Source organism: Muscardinus avellanarius, assembly GCF_963383645.1.
Source record: "Muscardinus avellanarius genome assembly, chromosome: 4".
Classification (NCBI taxonomy): Eukaryota; Metazoa; Chordata; class Mammalia; order Rodentia; family Gliridae; genus Muscardinus; species Muscardinus avellanarius.
In genome coordinates, this window is record NC_137789.1 from 116,747,823 (window position 1) to 116,770,043 (window position 22,221).

The following is a 22,221-nucleotide window of genomic DNA, read 5'->3' on the forward strand; positions in this document are numbered from 1 at the left end:
ACACCACCTGATTTTCTTTTTTCTTTTTTTTTGAGGGGGGGGGTCTGAGGCTGGAACCCAGGGGCATTTGACCTCAGAGCTACCCCTCTGCCCTATTTTTTTGTCTTTTTTAATTCACTATTTTGAAACAGGGTCTCATTAAGTTGCAGAGGGCCTCACTAAGTAGCTGAGGCTGTCCTCCAACTGCGATCCTCAGGTCTCAGTCTGCGCCACCACACCCGGCTACTGATTTTATTTCTTTCTTTGTTGTTTTTTTGTGTGTGTTTTGGTGGTGCTGGAGTTCCTGGAAACCCTTCTACCTCCGGGCTACACTCCCAGACCTATTTTATATTTTTATTTGGAAATGGTCTCTTAAGCCTGCTAAGGCTGGCTTCGAACCTGCGTGATCCTCCTGTCCCACGCCTCCCAAGCGTGGGAATTACAAGCGTGCGCCACCACGCCCGGCTGATTTTATTTCTTATTTGGAAAAAGGTTCTCATTAGGTTGATGCCAATCTCAGTACTTGCTGAGGCTGTATAAAACCTGCAATCCTCCTGTCTCAGCCTCTCAAGTACAGAGATTACAGACAGGCATGTGCCACCACGCCTGGTTGCAGATTTACTCTGAATGAAGATTTTGTTCTTGACTTTTTATCTTAGTAGTTATTTTATTTATTTGTTTTGATTCATCTTAGGAATTATTTTGTTTGAGACAAGGTCTCCCTAAGTTGCCCGGGTTGGCCTCAAATTTAAATTCTCCTGGCTCAGCCTCACAAATTGCTAGGCACCCAAGTAGAGGTTCAGGTTGTTAATTTTTGTTATGCCAAGTATTGAACCCTAAGACATTTTACCTCCAAGCAACACCCCCAGCCTATTTTAGTTTTGTTTTATTTTATTTCATTTATTTATTTATTTTGGTGGTACTAGGGTTCCTGGAAGCCCTTCTACCTCCGGGCTACACTCCCAGACCTATTTTTACATTTTAATTTAGAAACAGGGTCTCCTAAGCCAGCGCGCGCTGCTGGCTTCGAACCTGCGTGATCCTCCTGTCTCTGCCTCCCAAGCGTGGGGATTACAAGCGTGCGCCACCACGCCTGGCCCTATTTTAGTTTTATTTGAAAACATGGTCTTGCTAAGGTTCTGAGAGCTTCATAAAGGTCTGGCTTTGAACCTGCAAACCTCATCTCTTCCTGCTGCTGTGATTCAGGCATGAACCACCATGCCTGGCTTTATTTTATTTATTGTGGTACTGAGGATTGAACCCAGAGGCATTCTACTCCTGGCCTGATTTTCTATCTTATTTGGAAACAGAGTCACGCTAACTTGCTGAGGCTGGCTTCAAACCTGCAATCCTTGTACTGGGATGGCACGCCTGCACCGCCCTGCCTGGCTCTACGTCTGGCTTTAGATGTTCATTTTAGAATTCTTCCTAGAACACTTGTGGTTGGGTAGATGGTTTATCTTTCCTTTCAGTTTAAGTTTGGTTTCAGTAAGCTGTGGTGGTACGCCTTGTGCTACGATTGTTGGAGAACCAGGCTTGACCTTCATGGTTCTTATTAGAGTAAGTTGGGAGGAGGTAAAAGAAAGGATTTTATTATTCAATAAGAATGGGGGCTCCTGTGCACTCTGAATTTCAGCTCCACACAGTCTGAGAGCACAGATCCTCAGGAAGTCTTTTTTTTTTTTTTTTTTTTTTTTTTAGTGGTACTGGGAATGGAACCCTTCTACCTCTGGACTACACTCCAGACCTATTTTTATATTTATTTAGAAACAGGGTCTCTTGCCGGGCGTGGTGGTGCACCCTTGTAAAAAAAAAAAAAAAAAACAGGGTCTCTTAAGCCACCAAGGCTGGCTTCAAACCTGCGTGATTCTCCTGTCTCCAGCCTCCCAAGTACTGGGATTACAAACCTGCACCACTACACCTGGCTTTTTTTTTTTTTTTTTTTTTTTGGTGGGTCTGGGGGATGGAACCCAGGGCTAGTCAACCTTCAAGCTACACCCTCATCCCTGTTTTTATTCTTTTCTTTCTTTCTTTCTTTTCTTTTTTTTTTTTTTTGTGGTACCGAGGTGGAACCCAGGGTTTTTTCTATCTCTGGGCTATACTCTTGGACCTATATTATAATTTATTTGGAAACAGGTACTCACTAAGTTGCTGAGAGCCCCAGTAAGTAGCTGAGGCTGACGTTGAACCTGTGCGATCCTCCTGTCTCAGCTTCCCAAGCACTGGGATTACAAGTGTGTACCACCACGCCCGGCTTTATTCTTTATTTTCAAACAGGGTCTCACTAAGTTGCTGAGGCTGTCCGCCAACCACAATCTTCCTGTCTCAGCCTTCCAAATGCTGGTATTACAAGTGTGCACCACCATGCCCAACTGTAGAATCTCAGGAAGTCGTGTGTGTGTGTGGGGGGGGGGTAATGGGGGTGGAACCCAGGGGCTTTTCTCCTCTGGGCTAAATTCCCAGAACTTTTTTATGCTTTATTTGGAAACAGGGTCTCACTAAGTTGCTGAGAGCCTCACTAAGTAGCTAAGGCTGGTTTCTAACCTGTGTGATCCTCCTGTCTCAGCCTCCCAAGCACTGGGATTACAAGCGTGCGCCACCATGCTGCACTCAGGAAGTCATTTTTGACGGGCAATAGAAACTTTGTGGAATGTTTCCTCTTGAATTCTCCTCCTCCTCCTCCTCCTCCTCCTCCTCCTCCTCCTCCTCCTCCTCCTCCTCCTTCTTTTGCAGTACTGGGATGAATCCCGGAACCATTCTACCTCCAAGCTACACTTCCAGCCCTATTTTATTTATTTATTTATTTATTTATTTATTTATTTATTTATTTATTTATTTTTGGTGGTACTGGGGGTGGAACCCAGAGGCTTTCTACCTCCGGGCTATACTCCCAGACCCATTTTATATTTTATTTGGAAACAGGGTCTCACTAAGTAGCTGAGGCTGGCTTCGAACCTGCTTAATCTTCCTGTCTCAACCTCCCAAGTGCGGGGATTACAAGCCTGCGTCACCACGCCCGGCATTTTATTCTTAATTTTGAAACAGGGTCTCACTCACTGAGTTGCAGAGGGTCTCACTAAGTAGCTGAAGCTGTTCATGAACCTTGATCCTTCTGTCTCAGCCTCCCAAAAGCTGGGATTATAAGTGAGTGCCACCACGTAGGGCTTCCTCTTAAATTCTGTCTCATTTACTTGTACATTTCTCTGGGGATGATACCCAGGGGCATGCACATACTTGGCAAATGGTTTAGTACTGTGCAACATTCCCAGCCTCTAAGAAATTCTTTTTCCTCAAGAATTGGGTTTATTTATCCAGGCTCTGTGGTGCATACCTGTAAAAGTGGCAACCTGGAAGGTCATCAAGTATTCTGCAATAGAAGCAGTGCTGATAATTTCTAAAACTCACCTTTTTAAGGCTAAAGCCATGTCTCCTATAAAATTTTATATTATTTTACTTCTGTGGTAGCTAGGTGTGGTGGAGCACTCTTGTAATCCCCGCTTTTGGGAGGCTGAGACAGGAGGATAACACAGGTTCGAAGCCAGCCTCAGCTACTTAATGAGGCTCTCAGCAACTTAGTGAGACCTTGTTTCCAAATAAAATATAAAATAGATCTGGAAGGCCGGGCGTGGTGGTGCACGCTTGTAATCCCAGCACTTGGGAGGCTGAGACAGGAGGATCACATGGGTTCGAAGCCAGCCTCAGCTACTTAGTGAGGCTCTCAGCAACTTAGTGAGACCCTGTTTCCAAATAAAATATAAAAAAGGTCTGGGAGTATAGCCCGGAGGTAGAAAGCCTCTGGGTTCCACCCCCAGTACCACACACACACACACACACACACACACACACACACACACACACACACACAAAATAGATCTGGGAGCATAGCTGGAGGTAGAAGGCCCCTGGGTTCCACCCCCAGTATCACAAAAAAAAATAAAATAAAATATCATTTTAAAATAAGCTGTTGTTGTTGGTCTCAGTAAATTGCTAAGGCTGGCCTTGAACCTCTGATCTTCTGCTTGGGCACGGACCACAACTTCATCTCTAGAACAATTTATTTTATTTTTTATTTGGAACTAGCGTTTCTCTAAAAAGTTGAGAAGAGAGTCTCACTAAATTGCTGGGTCTGGCTAGGAATCAAGCACACTATGTATAGTTCAGTCCCAGCTACTCTGGAAGCTGAGGCAGGAGGTTCGCAAACTTGAGGCCAGCTAGGGCAACCTAGGACATTCTGTACAACAAAACAAACAAGCAAAACTCATAGGGGCCCTGCTTGGTGGCACACACTTGTAATCCCAGTGTGTGGGAGGCTGAGGTAGGAAAATCACAGGTTCATGGCCAGGCTCAGGTACTTACCTCCCCCTCCTTTGCAATGTAGTGAGGCTGTTTCAAAATAAAGAAAAAAAATAGGGCTGAGGGTATAACTCACATGTAGAATTCCCCTGGGTTCAATCCCCAGTAAAATCAATCTCAATAAATGAATAGTTGCCACGGCTGGCCACCTGGGATCCAATCTCAGCCTCCCAAGTATTGGTATTACAATTATGTACAACCATGCCCCCCCCCTTTTTTTTTTGCAGAACTGGGGATTGAACCATAGGGCATGCTACCTCTGATTTATACCCCTGGTCCTATTTTTTATTCTTTACTTGAAACAGGGTCTCACTAAGTTGCAGAGGGCCTCACTAAGCATCTGAGGCTGTCCGTGAACCGCGATCCTCTGGTCTCAGCCTCCAGAATGCTGGGATTACAAGCCTGCGCCACCACTCCCGGTTTATTTTTATTTTGAAATAGGGGTCTCACTGAGTTGGGAAGGGCCTCACTAAGTAGCTGACTGTCTGCAAACCATTATCCTCCAGTCTCAGCCTCCCAAATGCTGGGATTACAAACATGCACCACCACACCCGGTTTATTTTTTAATGTTTGAAACATGGTCTTTTATGCATCTGAGTGTCTTGCTAAATTGCTGCACTGGCCTTAAACCTACTATGCTCCTGTCTCATTCCCAAATATTGGTATTATAGGCATATGCCACTGTGCCAGGCTTTTGTTTTGTGTGTATGTGTTTGTTATTTGAACAAATTGTATATCTCATGTACAGCATGGTGTTTTGAGAATTTGTTGTAGCATAGGCAATATATATTTTTCTCTTTATCTTATTTATTTTTGTGGCACTAGGGGTGGATCCCAGAGGCTTCCTACCTCTGGGCTCTACTCCCAAACCTATTTTATATTTCACTTGGAAACAGGGTCTCATTAAGTTGCTGAGAGTCTGACTAAGTAGCTGAGGCTGGCTTCGAACTTGTGCAATCCTCCTGTCTCAACCCCCCAAGCACACAAGGGTGAGCCACCATGCCCTGCTTATTTTATTTATTTATTTATTTATTTATTTATTTATTTATTTATTTATTTATTTATTTTGCAGGTCTGGGGATGAAACCCAGGGGCATTTATTTGACCTCCGAGCTAAACCCCCTGCCCTATTTTTTATTCTTTATTTTGAAACAGGCTCTCACTAAGTTGCACAGGACTTCACTAAGTAGGTTAAGGCTGTTTAAGAACCAAGATTCTCCGGTCTCAGCCTCCGGAATGCTGGGATTACAAGCAGGCGCCACCACGCCCAGTTTGCTTATTTCTTGAGTTGACTGATAACAAGAGGGGAGTTTCATGCTTGGGATTTGGGCACAGAAGGCGTTAATTTTGTGAACAGTTAGCAAGCTATACATTCATGATTTATATACTTTTAGTGTATATATATATATATATATATATATATATATATATATATTATGCTTCAATTTGAATTTATGTGATATTGTCCATTGAATGTAAAAATAATTCTTAAATTCATTTGGAAGACTAGGTGATGCATGCCTCTAAGCCCAGTATTTGGGGGTCTGAGATGTGAGGATCTCAGGTTCAAGGCCAGTGTGTGGTCCTTTTTTTGTGTGTGGGGGGGGTTTGGGGATGGAACCCAGGGTCATGAGACCTCCAAGCTACACCCCCTGCCCTATTTTTTATTCTTTATTTTGAAACCAGGTCTCACTGAGTTGCAGAGGGTCTCACTAAGTAGCTGAGGCTGTCTGCGAACCGCGATCCTCTGGTCTCAGTCTCCCAGAATGCTGGGAGGGATTACAAGCGTGTGCCACCACGCCCGGCTTGTGTGGTACTTTTAGCAAGACCCAGTTTTGGTTTCGTGGTACTTGGGATTAAACCCAGGAACATTCTACCTCTGAGCTGCACTCTACCTTTATTTATTTATATATTTATTTATTTATTTTGGGGTCTGAAGATGGAAGCCAGGGCCATTCAACCTCCAAGGTACACCCCATGCCCTATTTTTTATTCCTTTTTTCATTTGAAATGGAGTCTCACTAAGTAGATGAGGCTGTCCTCTGGTTTTATCGTCCTGATTCTGGGATTACAAACTGGGATTACAATCCTGCACCAACACGCCAGCTTTATTAATTAATTAATTTGCGGTACTTGAGATAGCACCCAGGGGCATTCTACCCCCGAGCTACACCCCTAGCCCTAATTTTTTTTTAAACAGGATCTCACTGAGTTGTAAGGGGCCTCACTACGTAGCCGAGGAGGCTGTCTGTGAACTGTGATCCTCCAGTCTCAGCCTCCCAAATGCTGGGGTTACAAGTTTGCGCCACCACTCCCAGCTTATTTTTTTTATTTTGAAACAAGGTCTCACTAAGGTGCAGAGGGTCTCACTAATTTGCTGAGACTGTCCCTTGACCTGTGATCCTTCTGTCTCAGCCTCCCAAGCATGCACCACTATGCCTTTTTTTATAATCAAAGACATGAAAAGGTTTGTGGGTTTTGTTTATTGGTAGAGTGAGTGGCTCTGGGTTCGATCCCCAGTACCATTAAAAAAAACTGAATAAATATCTTGGGAGGAGAAATAAATATTGCACAAGTACAAATTTAGGATATTAACAGGATGGCATTATGACAGCTTTGACTTCTCTTTCTCCCTTCCATTCCTATCGTCTGCACTTTGGGGTAGTATATGACTCCTGACGTTGAAAGTAAAAATCATAATTTTTGTTTTTTCTCCAGAGGCTTTACATTCTGCACTGTTAAGTTGTTAATTTTTCAATTTTTATATTGCTGGCCTTTACTTAGGTATTTAAGTTGATGAGTAACTTCTATATTCCTTTTATAGGCCGATTTTGAGAAAAAAACAGTAAATGGCCCCAAGCCCGAATCCATGGAATACGGTGGCGGTGGTCATGGGGAAGAACGATTGGAATTGAACGCACAACCCCCCAAAAATGTAGCAAAAAACGAAGAGAGCATGACAGGTATTGAGGTGGAGACCTGGACACAGAGCAAGAAACCACACTTGGCCGATCACCTCAAAGGAGAATACATCGCCAGTATAGCAGAAGCTGAAAAGTCGAACGCTGAGGATGACCAGCAACAAACCAAACCCCCAACCTCATTTGTACAACCAGTGAGAAACGGCATTAAAAATGTGCACTATTTATCAACAGATACAAATGTGTCACTTAACACATTCAGTGCTGAAGGATGTGGCCCGTCATTGGAAAATAGTTGCTCCAAATTCCTGCAAGACACTGCAAGTCACAACAATGCCATGAGGTCCGTCACTAGTAGTGGGAGTGGTGACCATCTGAAGGGAAGAAGTGAGAGCGTAGTCTTCCAGACGCCTGGCTTTAACTGCACACGCACTGAAGATTCTGCAAACTCCAACAATCATATGAGGACGCAGAATGAAGGCGATCAACCAAAAACCCCTGAGAACATACCAAGTAAAGAACCGAGAGATGGCTCTCCAGTTCAGCCAAGTCTTCTGTCGCTAATGAAAGACAGGAGGTTAACGCTGGAGCAAGTGGTCGCCATCGAGGCCCTTACTCAACTGTCGGAAGCCCCATCTGAGAACTCATCGCCATCCAAGTCTGAGAAGGATGAAGAATCCGACCAGAAAACGGCTAGTCTGCTCAGCAGTTGTAAAGCTATCCTCTCTTCTGTAAGAAAAGACCTCCAAGACCCAAACGTACAAGGAGCACCACAAGGTCTTCATCATGCTCCAACTTCAGAGAAGCAAAGTCCGTGCAACAGCGTGGTGTTCAATGGCCAAAATACCCTGTCCAAGTCACATAGCAGCTTGGCACCTAACCAAGCATCCACAAAGCCACATGAATCCTCAGAAGCAAAGCAGTCAATATCTCCTTTGGTACCCAAATCAAATTCATCTAATATTGATACCAATACAAGTGTAGCAGAAGTTAAAATGACTCCAAATGATTGTTCGATGACTGTGCACCAGCCGCCACCCACCAGTAATCACTTGGACAGCAATACAAATTTGATTCCAAAAGACGACCCAGCGTGTCAGGATGCGGCCTACAGTCAAATTGAAGAAGACGTTGCCACTCAGTTAACACAGCTCGCGTCACTGATCAAGTGCAACTATGTAAAAGCCGAAGACAAGAATGTTGAAAGTACACCGATGAGCCTTGTTCTGTATAACATGCAACAAAAAAATCACCAGGAGAAACCAGCTCCAAGCGTTCAGAATAACCACGGCGCATCTTTAGCAAAGCAAAGGAACCCAACCCAGAAAAAGGCAAAATCTGCCCCGACAAGAGATCGTCGGAAAAAGAAGCCCCCAGTTGTAAGCTGTCAAGAAAATGATCAGAAGAAGCAGGAACAGTTATCATATGAGTATAGTAAGTTACATGACCTTTGGATAGGATCAAAATTTCAAAGATTTGGTCAATTTGGTCCCCATGATTTTCCTGCTCTCTTGGGGAAAATCCCTCCTCTTGCCAAAGTCTTGCAACCATTGGCTCAGACCAGTACACCCCTACAACACAAAAAGTTATTTCTTCCACTCTCTCAGATCAAATTTGAGAGATATCCTCCATTAGTACAGCAAAATATGATGAAGGTTGAACCATTGGATTATCTCCCAATATGTCCTGTGAAAACAGAACCCAACGGGCAGGCGTTTACAGAGAAAGTGTGTAATTCTCAGGTACCGGCAATAGTGAATGTCAATCAGAAAGCTCATCCTTTACCCCAGCCCTCCTCTCCACCAAACCAGTGTGCTAATGTGATGACTGTAGGTGACCAGACACAGCTGAAACAAGATGCGCAAGAGCATTTCGTCCACCAGAGACTGCCCGGATTGCCTGGCGTCGCCCAGGAGACGCCCTTACCAGACCCAGCACAAATTCTCAGGAATGTAAATGTAGTAAGTTCAGGTGGAATTACAGTGGTTTCTACCAAAAGTGAAGAGGAAGTCTGTTCATCTAATGCTGGAGCATCAGAAACTTTCCCCGTAGACAGTGCACAGAAAGATTTTAATGATTATGCCATGAAGTTCTTAACTAATTCTGCGAAAAACCTGGTGGCCGCAACAAAAGACTCTGAAATACCAGCTTGCAGCTGTCTCGGTAAGTGCTTGCTTGTTCATTTTATTTGGTTTTTGGTGCTGGGTGTTGAGATCAGGGGCATTCTACCCCTGAGCTACACTCCCAGGCTGTTTTTATTTTATTTTTTATTTTATTTTTATTTATATTTTTGGTACTGAGGATGGAACCCAGGGGCCTTCTACCTCCAGGCTACACTCCCAGACCTATTTTATATTTTATTTGGAAACAGGGTCTCTTAGGCCAGATGAGGCTGGCTTCGAACCTGCGCGATCCTCCTGTCTCAGCCTCCCAAGCGCGGGGGTTACAAGCGTGCGCCACCATGCCCGGCTTTATTTTATTTTTTAATCAGTTGCTGAGGCTGGCCAGGAACCTGTGATCCTCCTGTCTCAGTCTCCCAAGTACTGGTATTATGAACATGTGTCACCACACCTGGCCAGAATTGAGCTCTGATTCGTGTGTGTGTGTGTGTGTGTGTGTGTGTGTGTGTGTGTGTGTGTGTGTGTGGTGTTTTTGCCTTCTATTCTAGCCAAGACAGACTAAATCCTGTGCCTATTTTTCTGTTGGGATCTTTATTCATTCTGCTTAGAAAAATGGAAATTGTAACTCATGATTTGGAAAAGCCAAGGTAAACTTTCTCAAGTGGAAAGTAGGCTGATTTCTCTCAAGGCAAATGTCCCATGTTGTTTATTGTCATAGCATAAGAATGAATTCTCTTCCTTAATACTTCATCACAGTTTGATCTTCAAAAGAATTTCACAAGAATTTCATTAAGATTTTTTCTTGTGAGATACACAGTCAGAGAATGTAAAACCTGGGCAGCGTAACAAATAAGTATATTTATTATACTTATAAGTATATTTATTATTATAAGCAATTACCATCCCAGTCCAGAGCTGAAACTGGTTTCTTTTTCAGTGAATAATGCTTCTATATTTTGCAATAGAAAAGGTGAGCTCAAGCTGGGCGTGGTGGCGCACGCTTGTATTCTCAGCATTTGGGAGGCTGAGACAGGAGGATTGTGTTTCGTGGGCAGCCTCAGCTAATTAGTGAGGGCCTTGCAACTCAGTGAGACCCTGTTTCAAAATAAAGAAAAATAAGGCTGAGGGTGTAGCTCAGCAGAATAATGCCCCTGGGTTCCTTTCCAAGTCCCCCCTCCCCCAAAGAAAAGGTATATCCATCTATTAAGATAATCCACTATCTTGTTTCAGAAAGAGTTTGTAAATCTTTTGAGTTTTAACATCTGTTATATAAATACTGATGTCCTGTTCCAACAAATTGATTTGTGTTATAGGTGAGTTGTGGACTGCTTTCTAACCAATGTATTTATATATTTTGTGCCTTAGGATTCTTTGAAACAAGACTAGTCAGTTTTATCAGTGTATTAGCTACTATGAGAAAATCTGGGGTAATTCTCAGGCAGTTCTTATGAGAAATTTGGTTTAACATGTTAGTCACAAAAAAACTTAATTTGAATGACTGATTAGTCATTGTCCATGATTAAATTTCAAATATGAGAAAATACTATTGATGCTAACATAGCTATAATAAGGAGATTAAATAGATTATCTCGTTAAAGTATATTATGCTGCTAAAGCTACCTCCCCTCCCCCTTTTTAGCTATTATATGGTTGTGATAGGATGAATTTGAAATAACCAGTTTTGAACCCCCTCTGAGTAGATTTAGTTGCTAAAACTGTCTCACTTAAAGTATGGCCCAAACACAAAAAACACCAAGATTCAGATTTGCTTGAAGCCTTTTTTTTTTTTTTAAACTACTACAAATAGGTGATTTATTAGTACATTCCAGAATGGGTAAAGTATATTCTGGAAAGATAACATTTGTCATTCAGATTAAAAACAAAACAAAAAATAGCAGAGAAATAGTGGAGCACAGTGATTTAGTTCGTGGTTTTCCAAAGTACATTTGACATTCTAAAATATCCTTCAGTTCCTCCACTCCTCAACCTTGTGGCAAGAAGGGGCTTCTGGGAAGCACCGCAAACGCTGGAAAGGGTGACAAGCCCTCGGAGTGGAGTTGAATTGGGAAAGTGAGGGGTTCGCACACGGGGAAGAAAGAGTGCCACTTTGATACTGTCTCCTCTTCCCTAGCTCTGTTAATCTAGCACAGTGCCATGCCTTTAGCTGGTCACATTCACAACACCCTTGCATAGAAAGAACTTAGTGTCCCCACTTCACCCAGGAGGAACTGAGACACAGAGACTTACAGCTAGGGTGTGACTGGACTGGGGGTGGGCAGCTCGAGCCTGTTCTTAAAACTACCACCCTCTGTGGCTTCAAAAATCTAAAGTGCAAAGGGGAGAACTATTTGCCGGTCATTACAAAGGAGGAACAAAAGGCTTCTGATTCAAAATGTAAACATGGCAGTGCCAGTCTAATTTTATGATATGTCTGGTTCCAATAAGTTGATTGACTTATTTCAAGACCCTCACCTCATACAAAGTTAACTAGTCACAGTGCAAAACAGGTAAGACAACCATGTCTCCACATCGGTCCCTAAAGTGTACTCTGGGTTGTTTTTACACTATCACTTATGGGGCTTCCTTTAATAGTTTACTTTGAGGTTACACTGCTCATGTGTAGGCCTGGGACTTAAACACAGAAATAAACAAACCGACCCACCCAGAAATCATCTCATGTGCTGGGCGTGGTGGCGCACACTTGTAATCCCAGCACTTGGGAGGCTGAGACAGGAGGATCGCACAGGTTCAAAGCCAACCTCAGCTACTTAGAGGCTCTCAGCAACTTAGTGAGACCGAGTTCCAAATAAAGTATAAAATAGGTCTGGGAGTGTAGCCCGGAGGTAGAAAGCCCCTGGGTTACACACGCGCGCGCGCGCACACACACACACACACACACACACAGTCATCTTATGTGAAACACACATCTGAGGGTAATAGCTTTCCTTGCAGATAATTTCTAGCCAGGTGTGGTGGTGCACACCTGTAATCCCAGTACACGGAAGGCTGAAACTGGAGGATCGCAGGTTCATGAACAGCCCCAGGGAGTAGTGCAAGTCTCATCAACTTAATGAGACCCTGTTTCAAAGTTTAAAAATAGGGCTGGGGAAGCCGGGCGTGGTGGCGCATGCTTGTAATCCCCGCGCTTGGGAGGCTGAGACAGGAGGATTGCACAGGTTCGAAGCCAGCCCCAGCTACTTAGTGAGGCTCTCAGCAACTTAGTGAGACCCTGTTTCCAAATAAAGTATAAAACAGGTCTGGGAGTATAGCCCGGAGGTAGAAAGCCTCTGGGTTCCACCCCAGTACCACCAAAAAAATAAAAATAAAATAAAATAAAAATAGGGCTGGGGAGTCAGGCATGGTGGTGTACGTTTGTAATCCCAGTACTTGGGAGGTTGAGACAGAAGGATCACAGGATGGTGGCTAGCTTCAGCTACTTGGTGAGGCCCTCTGCAACTTAATGAGACTTTGTTTCAAGATAAAAAATAAAAACTAGGTCTGAGGGTGTAGATTGGAGGTAGAATGCCCCTCGGTTCCACCCCAGTACCACCAAAAAAAAAAAAAAAGAATGGTTGAGGTATATATAGCTCAGAGGTAGAATGCCTCTAAGTTCCATCACCTGCACCAAAACAAAAATATATTTAATAAATAACATTTTTATAAACAAATCTATTTTTCTAGTAAAATAGAGTTCATTAGTATTCCTTAAATAATTCTTTGTTACAGGGAGACTACCCTGTGCACTGTGCAGTATCTAACAATATCCCCAGCCCTGGTCTCTACCCACTAGATGCCAGTGGCAGTCGGACACATACCTGCCTAGTTGTTACAACAAAAAATGTCTGCAGATACTGCCGCAGGCCTCCTGGGGAAAAACTGGCGCTGCATTAGATCAGTAGTGGTAACCAGCCAAATGTGGTGGCACGTGCCAGGAATCCCAACACTTGGGAAACGAGACAGTAGGAAGGAACCAGAGGTTCAAGAATAGACTCAGCAAGTAGTGAGACTCTCATCTACCTAATAAGTCCCTGTTTCAAAATAAAAATAAAATAGGGCTTGGGGTGGAACTCGGGGATAGAATGTCCCGGGTTCAGTCCCCAGTACCACCCAAACAAAAACCCCCAAAATAGTAGATGTAGTAGCAATCACTGGTGTCAGTCATCAACATCTCTGTACCTTGCTTAGGAAGCCATTGAAGTAATTCATTGTAAATGTCCAATCAAAATGCTAGGTGGCTGCTGGGTATTGTGGCGCACCCTTGTAATCCCAGCATTTGGGAGGCTGAGACAGGAGGATCCAGGTTCGGAGACAGCCTGTCCTACTACTCAGTGAGGCCCTTTGCAACTCAGTTGAGACCCAGTTTCAAAATAAAGAATTTTTAAAAAAATAAGGCTGGGAGTGTAGCTCAGAGTTAGAATGCTCCTGGGTTCAATCCTCATTACCGCAAAGAAAAAAAAAAAAGTTAAGTGATTTTTGGCTCTAGATATATCATTGCCAGGAATACATAAAACGCTGAAATTCCAAGCCGGGCGTGGTGGCGCACGCTTGTAATCTCCACGCTTGGGAGACAGAGACAGGAGGATCCCGCAGGTTCGAAGCCAGCCATGCGCGCTGGCTTAGGAGACCCTGTTTCCAAGTAAAAATGTAAAAATAGGTCTGGGAGTGTAGCCCAGAGGTAGAAGGGCTTCCAGGATCCCCAGTACCACCAAAAAAAAAAAAAAAAAGCTGAAATTCCCCAATAATCTACACATACATGATTATTTTTTTTGAAGATTTAAAGAAGTTTATTAGAAAGATAGAAATACAGCCCCATGCCAAAATGGCATGGGGGGGGGGGGTGACTCGAAATGAACACACCCTACACATACACGATTCTAAGAGACCAAGTTAATGATACTGTTTTCCAAGCAACATGTGAACATGTTATTGTGTCAGTCACTAGAGAAAAAACCCAATATACTTTCTATGTGAATGAATATTATTTTGGTTTTAAAATTTGTCTCCAGTTTTTCAGAATTTAGGTATTTTAAAACACCATTTTTGAGCCAGGCATGATGGCACATACTTGTAATTCTATGGTACTTGGGAGTCTGAGACAGGAGGATTGCAGATTTGAGGCCAGCCTCAGCTTAGTGAAGCCCTCCACAACTTAGCTTGGAGGTAGAATGCCCCGGGGTTCAAAACCAATACCACACACAAAAAAGTAAAAAACAAAACACCATTTTTAGGTGGGTGTGGTGTTACACACTTTTAACCCCAGTACTTGGGAAGCTGAGACAGGGGGGTTCTCAGGTTCCCAGCCAGCCTCCGTGAGGCCCTTCCACAATTTAGTGAGATCCTGTTTCAAAATAAAGAATAAAAAATAGGGCTGGGAGTGTAGCTCAGAGATAGAAGGTCTCTGGGTTTAATCTCCAGTACCACACACACACACACACACACACACACACACACACACACACACAATTTTTGCAGCTAGTCCTTTTAACTGAACGGAATTGTAGTTGAAAATGTTTGTAAATACTGTTTCAACAACTTCATTGTACTCCACTGTATAAAGTGGTTACAATTTAAGTTAGTGACTTTTTTATGGCTGCTTGTATATTTTTCTATTACAGATAATTGTTACAAGGAACACTCTTGTACATGTCCATTGTAAATATGTAGCTGTAAGTATAAGTCTATAATTGTATAATAGGATAATTTCTTAGTGGAATTACGGGGCTCAGTTTTAAAAGCATTCTGAGGCCGAGCACTTCAGATTGATTGCTCTTGGGTAACTTAATTTGCACCTAAATTACTACAGATATTTAAAAGCAGGAAGTACAAATCACGCTTTAAATTTCTTTTCCTCTGATGCTTGCAGGAAGAATTAGTTAAGGGGCCGGAAGAAGGCAACATTAATAAATAAACTTCTAGCAAAAGTCCTTGACTACAGTTATCAAAGCTGACCAAAAGCTTGTCGACACTCTTGCTTTGGAATTAAAACCAAAGTCCAAACGGCTCCTCCTTGCCCCTGTGCAATTTTGTAAAGCTTTGGGTCTAATAATCTTATTCCTTCCACAGATCGAGGTATACAAAAAGACAAAGGCCCATATTACACACACCTTGGGGCAGGACCAAGTGTTGCTGCTGTCAGGGAGATCATGGAGAATAGGTGAGGAAATGCGCTTCCCTGGTAAAATCATTCTTTATCGTGGACCTGACGCAATGCAGATAAATGATCTCTGGGAACAGACAGGTGAATGCAAAGCTTTCAGGAATACAAGTTGGTTGTTCCTTACCTCTCAGGAAAAGAGGAGACTTGCCCGAGTCTCCTCCTGAGCCCATCCTTATAGGGCCTGCCGCGGGCTCAGCAAGACCCTCCCAAAGCCAGGCTGTTTTTTGATAAATGCAAGAAAACTTCTCTCTATGCTGACTGTTTAATGGTAGAGCTAGTTTAAATTGCCACTGCCTACACCTTAACCCGGCATTCCCATCCCTTGTCTTGGAGCCAGGCTATTTTTAAAGAGTGATCTTTAAAGATAAGTAAACAGAACTGGAAAACAAATAAAACTGTCTGCCACACAGAAGCAAACGCTTAGCAGGAGTAAACAGTGAGGCGTGTTTGTTTTTTAACTTCCGTTCATCTCTATTGTGCGCAAACTTGCGTATTAAAAAAAATAAAGGGTCAAAAGTACAGATTGCAATTAATTGGTACTTTCCCTCCACTGTGTTCTGTATTCAGGTATGGCCAAAAAGGAAAGGCAATAAGGATAGAAAAAGTAGTGTACACGGGAAAGGAAGGGAAGAGCTCTCAGGGGTGTCCAGTCGCTAAGTGGGTAAGTACTTTATATTTCTAAATGTTCGAAAATGAATCATTCTAAATCTCTTATCTAAGCTGGGCGTGGTGGCGCACGCTTGTAATCCCAGTGCTTGGGAGGCTGAGACAGGAGGACCGCATGGGTTCGAAGCCAGCCTCAGCTACTTAGTGAGGCTCTCAGCAACTTAGTGAGACCCTGTTTCCAAATAAAGTATAAAAATGGTCTGGGAGTATAGCCCGGAGGTAGAAAGCCTCTGGGTTCCACCCCCAGTACCACCAAAATAAATAAATAAATAAATAAATCTCTTATCTATTTTTTTTTTAATACTGGGAATTGAACCCAGGAGACTTCTACCTCTGAGCTACATCCTCAGCCCTATTTATTTCTTAGTTTGTAACATCCTCTTGCCAAGTTGCTGAGGCTGTCCTTGAATCTGCAATCTTCCTGTCTCAGCCTCCCAAGTAGTGGTATTATAGTACTGGCATGTGCCTTTAGACCCAGCTCCTTTTTATTGCTAGAGCCTTGCTATATTGCTGAGGCTGTCTTCAAACCTGAGTCCCTCCTGTTTCAGCCTCCCAAATACTGGTATTCTAGGTCTGCACCAAAATTCCCAGGTCATAAATTTACATTCGTTCCCAATGTTCTACTGTGAATTTCGTTCTTTCTTGCAACCAGCTAATTCCAATTTTATAATGAATTGCTGGACAATGGTCTGGTTTTTCTGTTTCAGCAGTAATTCTTCCCAGGTTTTCCTATTAAGGGTGGGTCATCAGGCCAGGCCTGGGTAGGAATCATTTGAGAATTCAGTCAAAAGGTTTGGTGTGGCATGACTGTGGTCGTAGCTATTCAGAAGTGTGATGCAGGGGGATCACTTGACCCCATGAGTTCAAGACAAGCCCAGGCAACATAGAGACCCTACCTCAAAGAAAAATGGGGAGGGGTGAAGAAAACACTAAAAGACGCCTTAGATGTAAAGGAAAACATTCCCAAGAATGTAGTGAAGAAAGATCCTGAGCAGAGAACAAATGTGTGGGGTCAATGAAAAGGGTACTTTTAACTGGGCGTGGTGGCGCCCGCTTGTAATCCCTGAGCTTGGGAGGCTGAGACAGGAGGATCGTGCAGGTTCGAAGCCAGCCTCAGCCACTTAGTGAGGCTCTCAGTAACTTAGTAAGACACTGTTTCCAAATAAAATTTAAAAATAGGTCTGGGAGTTTAGCCCTAAGGTAGAAAGCCTCTGGGTTCCATCCCCATCACCAAAAAAAGAAAAAAAAAGAGAAAAAGGTACCTTTCTGTTTGCAATCCTGGGAATACAGGGAAATGTCACAAAAAATAAGAAATCAGATGCTCTCCCTAATATGCGAAAACTAGGGAGAAATGGGTAATAGGAGGGACTCTAGTTGAAGAAGGGGCCTTATAGAGGAGCAATTAAGGTGACCTATCTGAGGGGATTGGGGAGGGGGAGAAAACTCTTTAAAGCACATGATGTACTTAAACATATCAAAGTCAATCACAAAATCAAGCATGGGGACAAGGGAGGGGGATGGGATGGGGATTGGATAAAGGCTAATTGGGTGATAAGTGTGCATGTATATTTCCATTAGTTTTTTATTCTATTAAGATGTTTGACTACAATGCACCAATAAAAATATATTAAAAAGAAAAAAAAAAGGGTACTTTTTTCTGGGGGTGGAACCCAGGGCATTCCACCTCCAAGCTACACCCCTCAGCCCTATTTTTTATTCTTTATTTTGAAACAGTCTCACTGAGTTGCAAAGGGCCTCACTAAATAGCTGAGGCTGTCCTCGAACCATGATCGTCCTATGAGAGCCTGTTTCCAAATAAAACATTAAATAGGTCTGGGAGGATAGCCCAGAGGTAGAAAGCCCCTGGTTTCTATCTCCAGTACCAAAAAAAAAAAAAAATCGACAATAAGCCGTGCGTGCGTGGTGATGTACACTTGTAATTCCAATACTCGATAGGCTGAGACAGGAGGATTGCAGGTTTGAGGCAGCCTCAGCAAGTGGTAGTGCTCTCATCAACCTAGCAAGACACTGTTCAAAAATAAAAATTTAAAAATAGGACTGGGGATGAAGCTCCTAGATAAAATGCCTCTGAGTTCAATCTCCAGTACACACACATACAAACACAAATAAATAAAATAAAAATTGAAAAGCCTTAGATTTCTAAAAGCCCAAATCATAAATCCCCAAAGTAGGTTTTGTGGTAATGTTCTTGCTCCCTGCCCTTCATACATTTCTTAATAGTTTTGTTTTGTTTTTTAGAGTCTTGCCTTATATAATATAGTGCTCATTTACTGAAAGAGATGGCTGGGATTCGTTCCCAATGTCTAGCAATGATAGTTGACCCAGATTTAGTATTTAGTAAGCTGTATCTGATCATTATTTCTTTTTTTTTTTTTTTTTTTTTTTTTTTTTGTGGTACTGGGGTTCCTGGAAGCCCTTCTACCTCCGGGCTACACTCCCAGACCTATTTTATATTTTTGAAACAGGGTCTCTTACGCCAGCGCGGCTGGCTTCGAACCTGCGCGATCCTCCTGTTTCTGCCTCCCAAGCGCGGGGATTACAAGCGTGCGCCACCACGCCCGGCTCTGATCGTTATTTCTGAAAACGTTACCTATTTGCCCAGTTAGTAGCAAGGAGTGAAAATGACTCGTGCCGTGAATGCTGACTTCTCCTGTGATAAGTACTTAACCAAATGACTGGTGGGATTTTTGTGTGATTTCCCCTTTCCTGCCTTTTAATTCTACCATAATATAATCATAATGATGCTAATAGAACCGTGGTGTATTTTTTTTTATAAAGATTAAAAAATTAGCCAGGCGTGGTGGCACACGTTTGTAATCCCCGCACTTGGGAGGTGGAGACAGGAGGATCACGCAGGTTCAAAGCCAGCCTCAGCTGGCTTAAGAGACCCGGTTTAAAAATAAAATATAAAATAGGTCTGGGAGTGTTGCCCGGAGGTAGAAGGCCCCTGGGTTCTATCCTCAGTACCACCAAAAAAAAAAAAAAATCAAAAAATTATTTTGTGGCCGGGCGTGGTGGCGCACGCTTGTAATCCCTGCGCTTGGGAGGCAGAGACAGGAGGATCGCACAGGTTCGAAGCCAGCCGCGCACGCTGGCTTAGGAGACCCTGTTTCCAAATAAAAATGTAAAAATAGGTCTGGGAGTGTAGCCCGGAGGTAGAAGGGCTTCCAGGAACCCCAGTACCACCAAAAAAAAAAAAAAAAAAAAAATTGTGTGTGGTACTGAGAATTGAACCCAGAGGAATTCTACCTCCAACCTACACCCCAGATTGGTTTTACTTCTTACTTGGAAACGGTAAGGTTTCCTCGCTAGGTTGATGAGTCTCACTACTTCCTGAGGCTGTCCTCAAACCTGTAATCCTCCTGGCTCAGCCTTCCCCAGTACTATTATTACAAGCAGCCCCACCATGCCCATTTGTTAAGATCATTTTTTTTTTTTTTTTTTTTGTGGTACTGGGGTTCCTGGAAACCCTTCTACCTTCGGGCTATAGTCCCAGACCTATTTTATACTTTTTATTTGGAAATGGTCTCTTAAGCCAGTATGGCTGGCTTTGAACCTGTGCCATCCTCCTGTCTCCACCTCCCAACTGTGGGGATTACAAGCATGTGCCACCATACCCGGCCCTATTTTTATTTTGGAACAGGGTCTCATTAAGTTGCAGAAGGTCTCAATAAGTAGCTGCTGGCCACAAACCTGCAATCCTCCTGTCTCAGCCTCCCAAGTACTGGGATTACAAGCATGTGCCACCATGCCTGGCTATACCAACCTGCTTTCTATGTAACCCACTTAAGGGTTATTAGGTATAAAAGGTAGTCATTCAGTATTCTCCATGTGTCAGGCACAACAAATTTGCATTATTTTCTCTTATGCAATATTTCTTAATAGAATAAAGAGAATCTAGTATATAGAAAGATACATCTGTCACTTTACAAATAAAATACTCCAAAAGTAAATACTGAAAATGCTTTGATTATCAGCAACTTTTTTGAGGAGTATACTAGAGTTGTACCCCAGGGCATTTCTACCTCTGAGCTATACTCAAACTCTATTTTTAATTTTTTTAATATTTAATTTTTGTTTTGTGTGGTACTGGAGATGGAACCCATGGGCATTTACCTCCAAGTGACATCCCCAGCCCTATTTTCTATTCTTTATTTTGAAACAGGGCCTCACTCAGTAGCTGAGGCTCAGCCTCCCAAATGCTGGGATTACAAGCATGCACCACCACACCTGGCTTCAAATTATTTTTATTACACATTATTATTATTTTTTTTTTTCAGGTCTGGGGATGGAACCCAGGGGCATTCAACCACCGAGCTACACTCCCTGCCCTATTTTTTATTCTTTATTTTGAAACAGGGTCTCACTAAGTTGCAGAGGGCCTCACTAAGTAGCTGAGACTGTCCATGAACCAGGATCCTCCAGTCTCAGCCTCCCAAATGCTGGGATTACAAGTGTGCGCCACCAAGCCCGGCTTTGTCATTTAACAATCAAATAATTTATCAAACACATAACAAATTGGTCTATTTGCCTATATAGATTATTTTTAACATTGCTCTAAGCATATATGACCTTAGTGTAATACAATTTCCAAGTTTAAAGCATTTTCTGATTCACTATCTTATTTATGGTACCTGTTATAATCTTTTTTGTGTATGGGGTGGTGGTGGTGGTGCTGTGGGTGGAACCCAGAGGCTTTCCACCTCTAGAATATATTCCCAGACCTATTTTATATTTTATTTGGAAACAGGGCCTCACTAAGTAGCTGAGGCTGGCTTCGAACCTGTGCGATACACCTTTCTCAGCCTCCCTAGCCCGGGTATTACAAGTGTGCGCCACCATGCCCGACTAATCTTATTTTTATGTGTTTCTTTATTTTGCATTTTTGTTACTTCCTTTATTTTTTAATTCATTTAATTATTTTGTGTGTGTTGGGGATTGAGCCAGGGGTGTTCTACCTGGGTGAGCTATATACAGCAGTCCTGTTTTCCTATTGATTTACATTTATTTATTTATTCATTTATTGATTTAGTGTGTGTGTGTGTGTGTGTGTGTGTGTTAATGGTGATTGAGCCCAGGGAATCTCTGCATCTAAGCTACACCTTAGTCCTATTTTAATTTTTTTAATTAGCTAATTAATCCATTTATTTTGTATGTGGTATTGGGATTGAGCCCCAAGGCTTTCTTTCTATCTTAGAACTATATTCCGAGCCCTACATTATTTTTATTTTGAAACAGGGTTTCTATGGACGATGAGTCTTCCTACTTGCTGAGACTATCCCGGAAGCCGAGATCCTCCTGTTTAAGCTACCAAATGCTAGGATTAAGAGCGTGGGTCACCACGCCCAGCTATCTTTTATTTTTTGAAACCAGGTCCCACTAGGTTGCTGAGAATCTCACTAGAATCTCAGTACTTGCTATGGCTGTCCATCGACCTGCAGTCCTCCTGTCTTAGCCTGTTAAGTACTATAATTACAGAGGAGCGCCACCCTGCCCAGGTTGCTGGTTACCTGTTAAAAAAAAGAGGTTCATAAAGGATCTTGTGTTGGGAAAAAAGGATACACTCAGCCTGGTATGGTGGCACATACCTGTAACCCCAGTATTTTGGAGACTGAGATAGGATATTTGAGGCTGGCCTCGGGAACATAGCAAGACACTCAGGAACTAGTGATATCATGGTTCCTAGAGGAAAACTGGCATAGATTTTCTTAAGAGGCATCCTGTTTCAATATAAAAATAAAGCCAGGTATGGTGGCACATGCCTATAATCCCAGCCCTCAGGAGGCTGAGACAGGAGGAGCAGAAGTTTGATACCAGCCTTAGCAATTTAATGAAGCCCTCAGCAACTTAGCAAAAAAAGAAAGAAAGAAAGAAAGAAAGAAAGAAAGAAAGAAAGAAAGAAAGAAAGAAAGAAAGAAAAACACTTTTTCAAAATTAAAAGGGTATGTAGCTTAGAGGGAGAATTCCCCTAGGTTTAATTCTCATACCAAAAAAAAAAGAGAGA

General features: G+C 42.7%; 1 protein-coding gene across 1 annotated transcript in view; it reads left to right on the forward strand.

Annotated features, from left to right (window-relative positions):
• Nucleotides 1-22,221, forward strand: part of TET1 (tet methylcytosine dioxygenase 1) — a gene marked incomplete at both ends in the record, with an annotated part of 121,136 nt that overhangs the window by 69,248 nt on the left and 29,667 nt on the right. Inside the window, 3 exon segments of the mRNA XM_080695159.1 lie at nucleotides 7,157-9,416; nucleotides 15,437-15,527; nucleotides 16,098-16,191. Coding sequence (XP_080551285.1) covers nucleotides 7,157-9,416; nucleotides 15,437-15,527; nucleotides 16,098-16,191 — 2,445 coding nt within the window.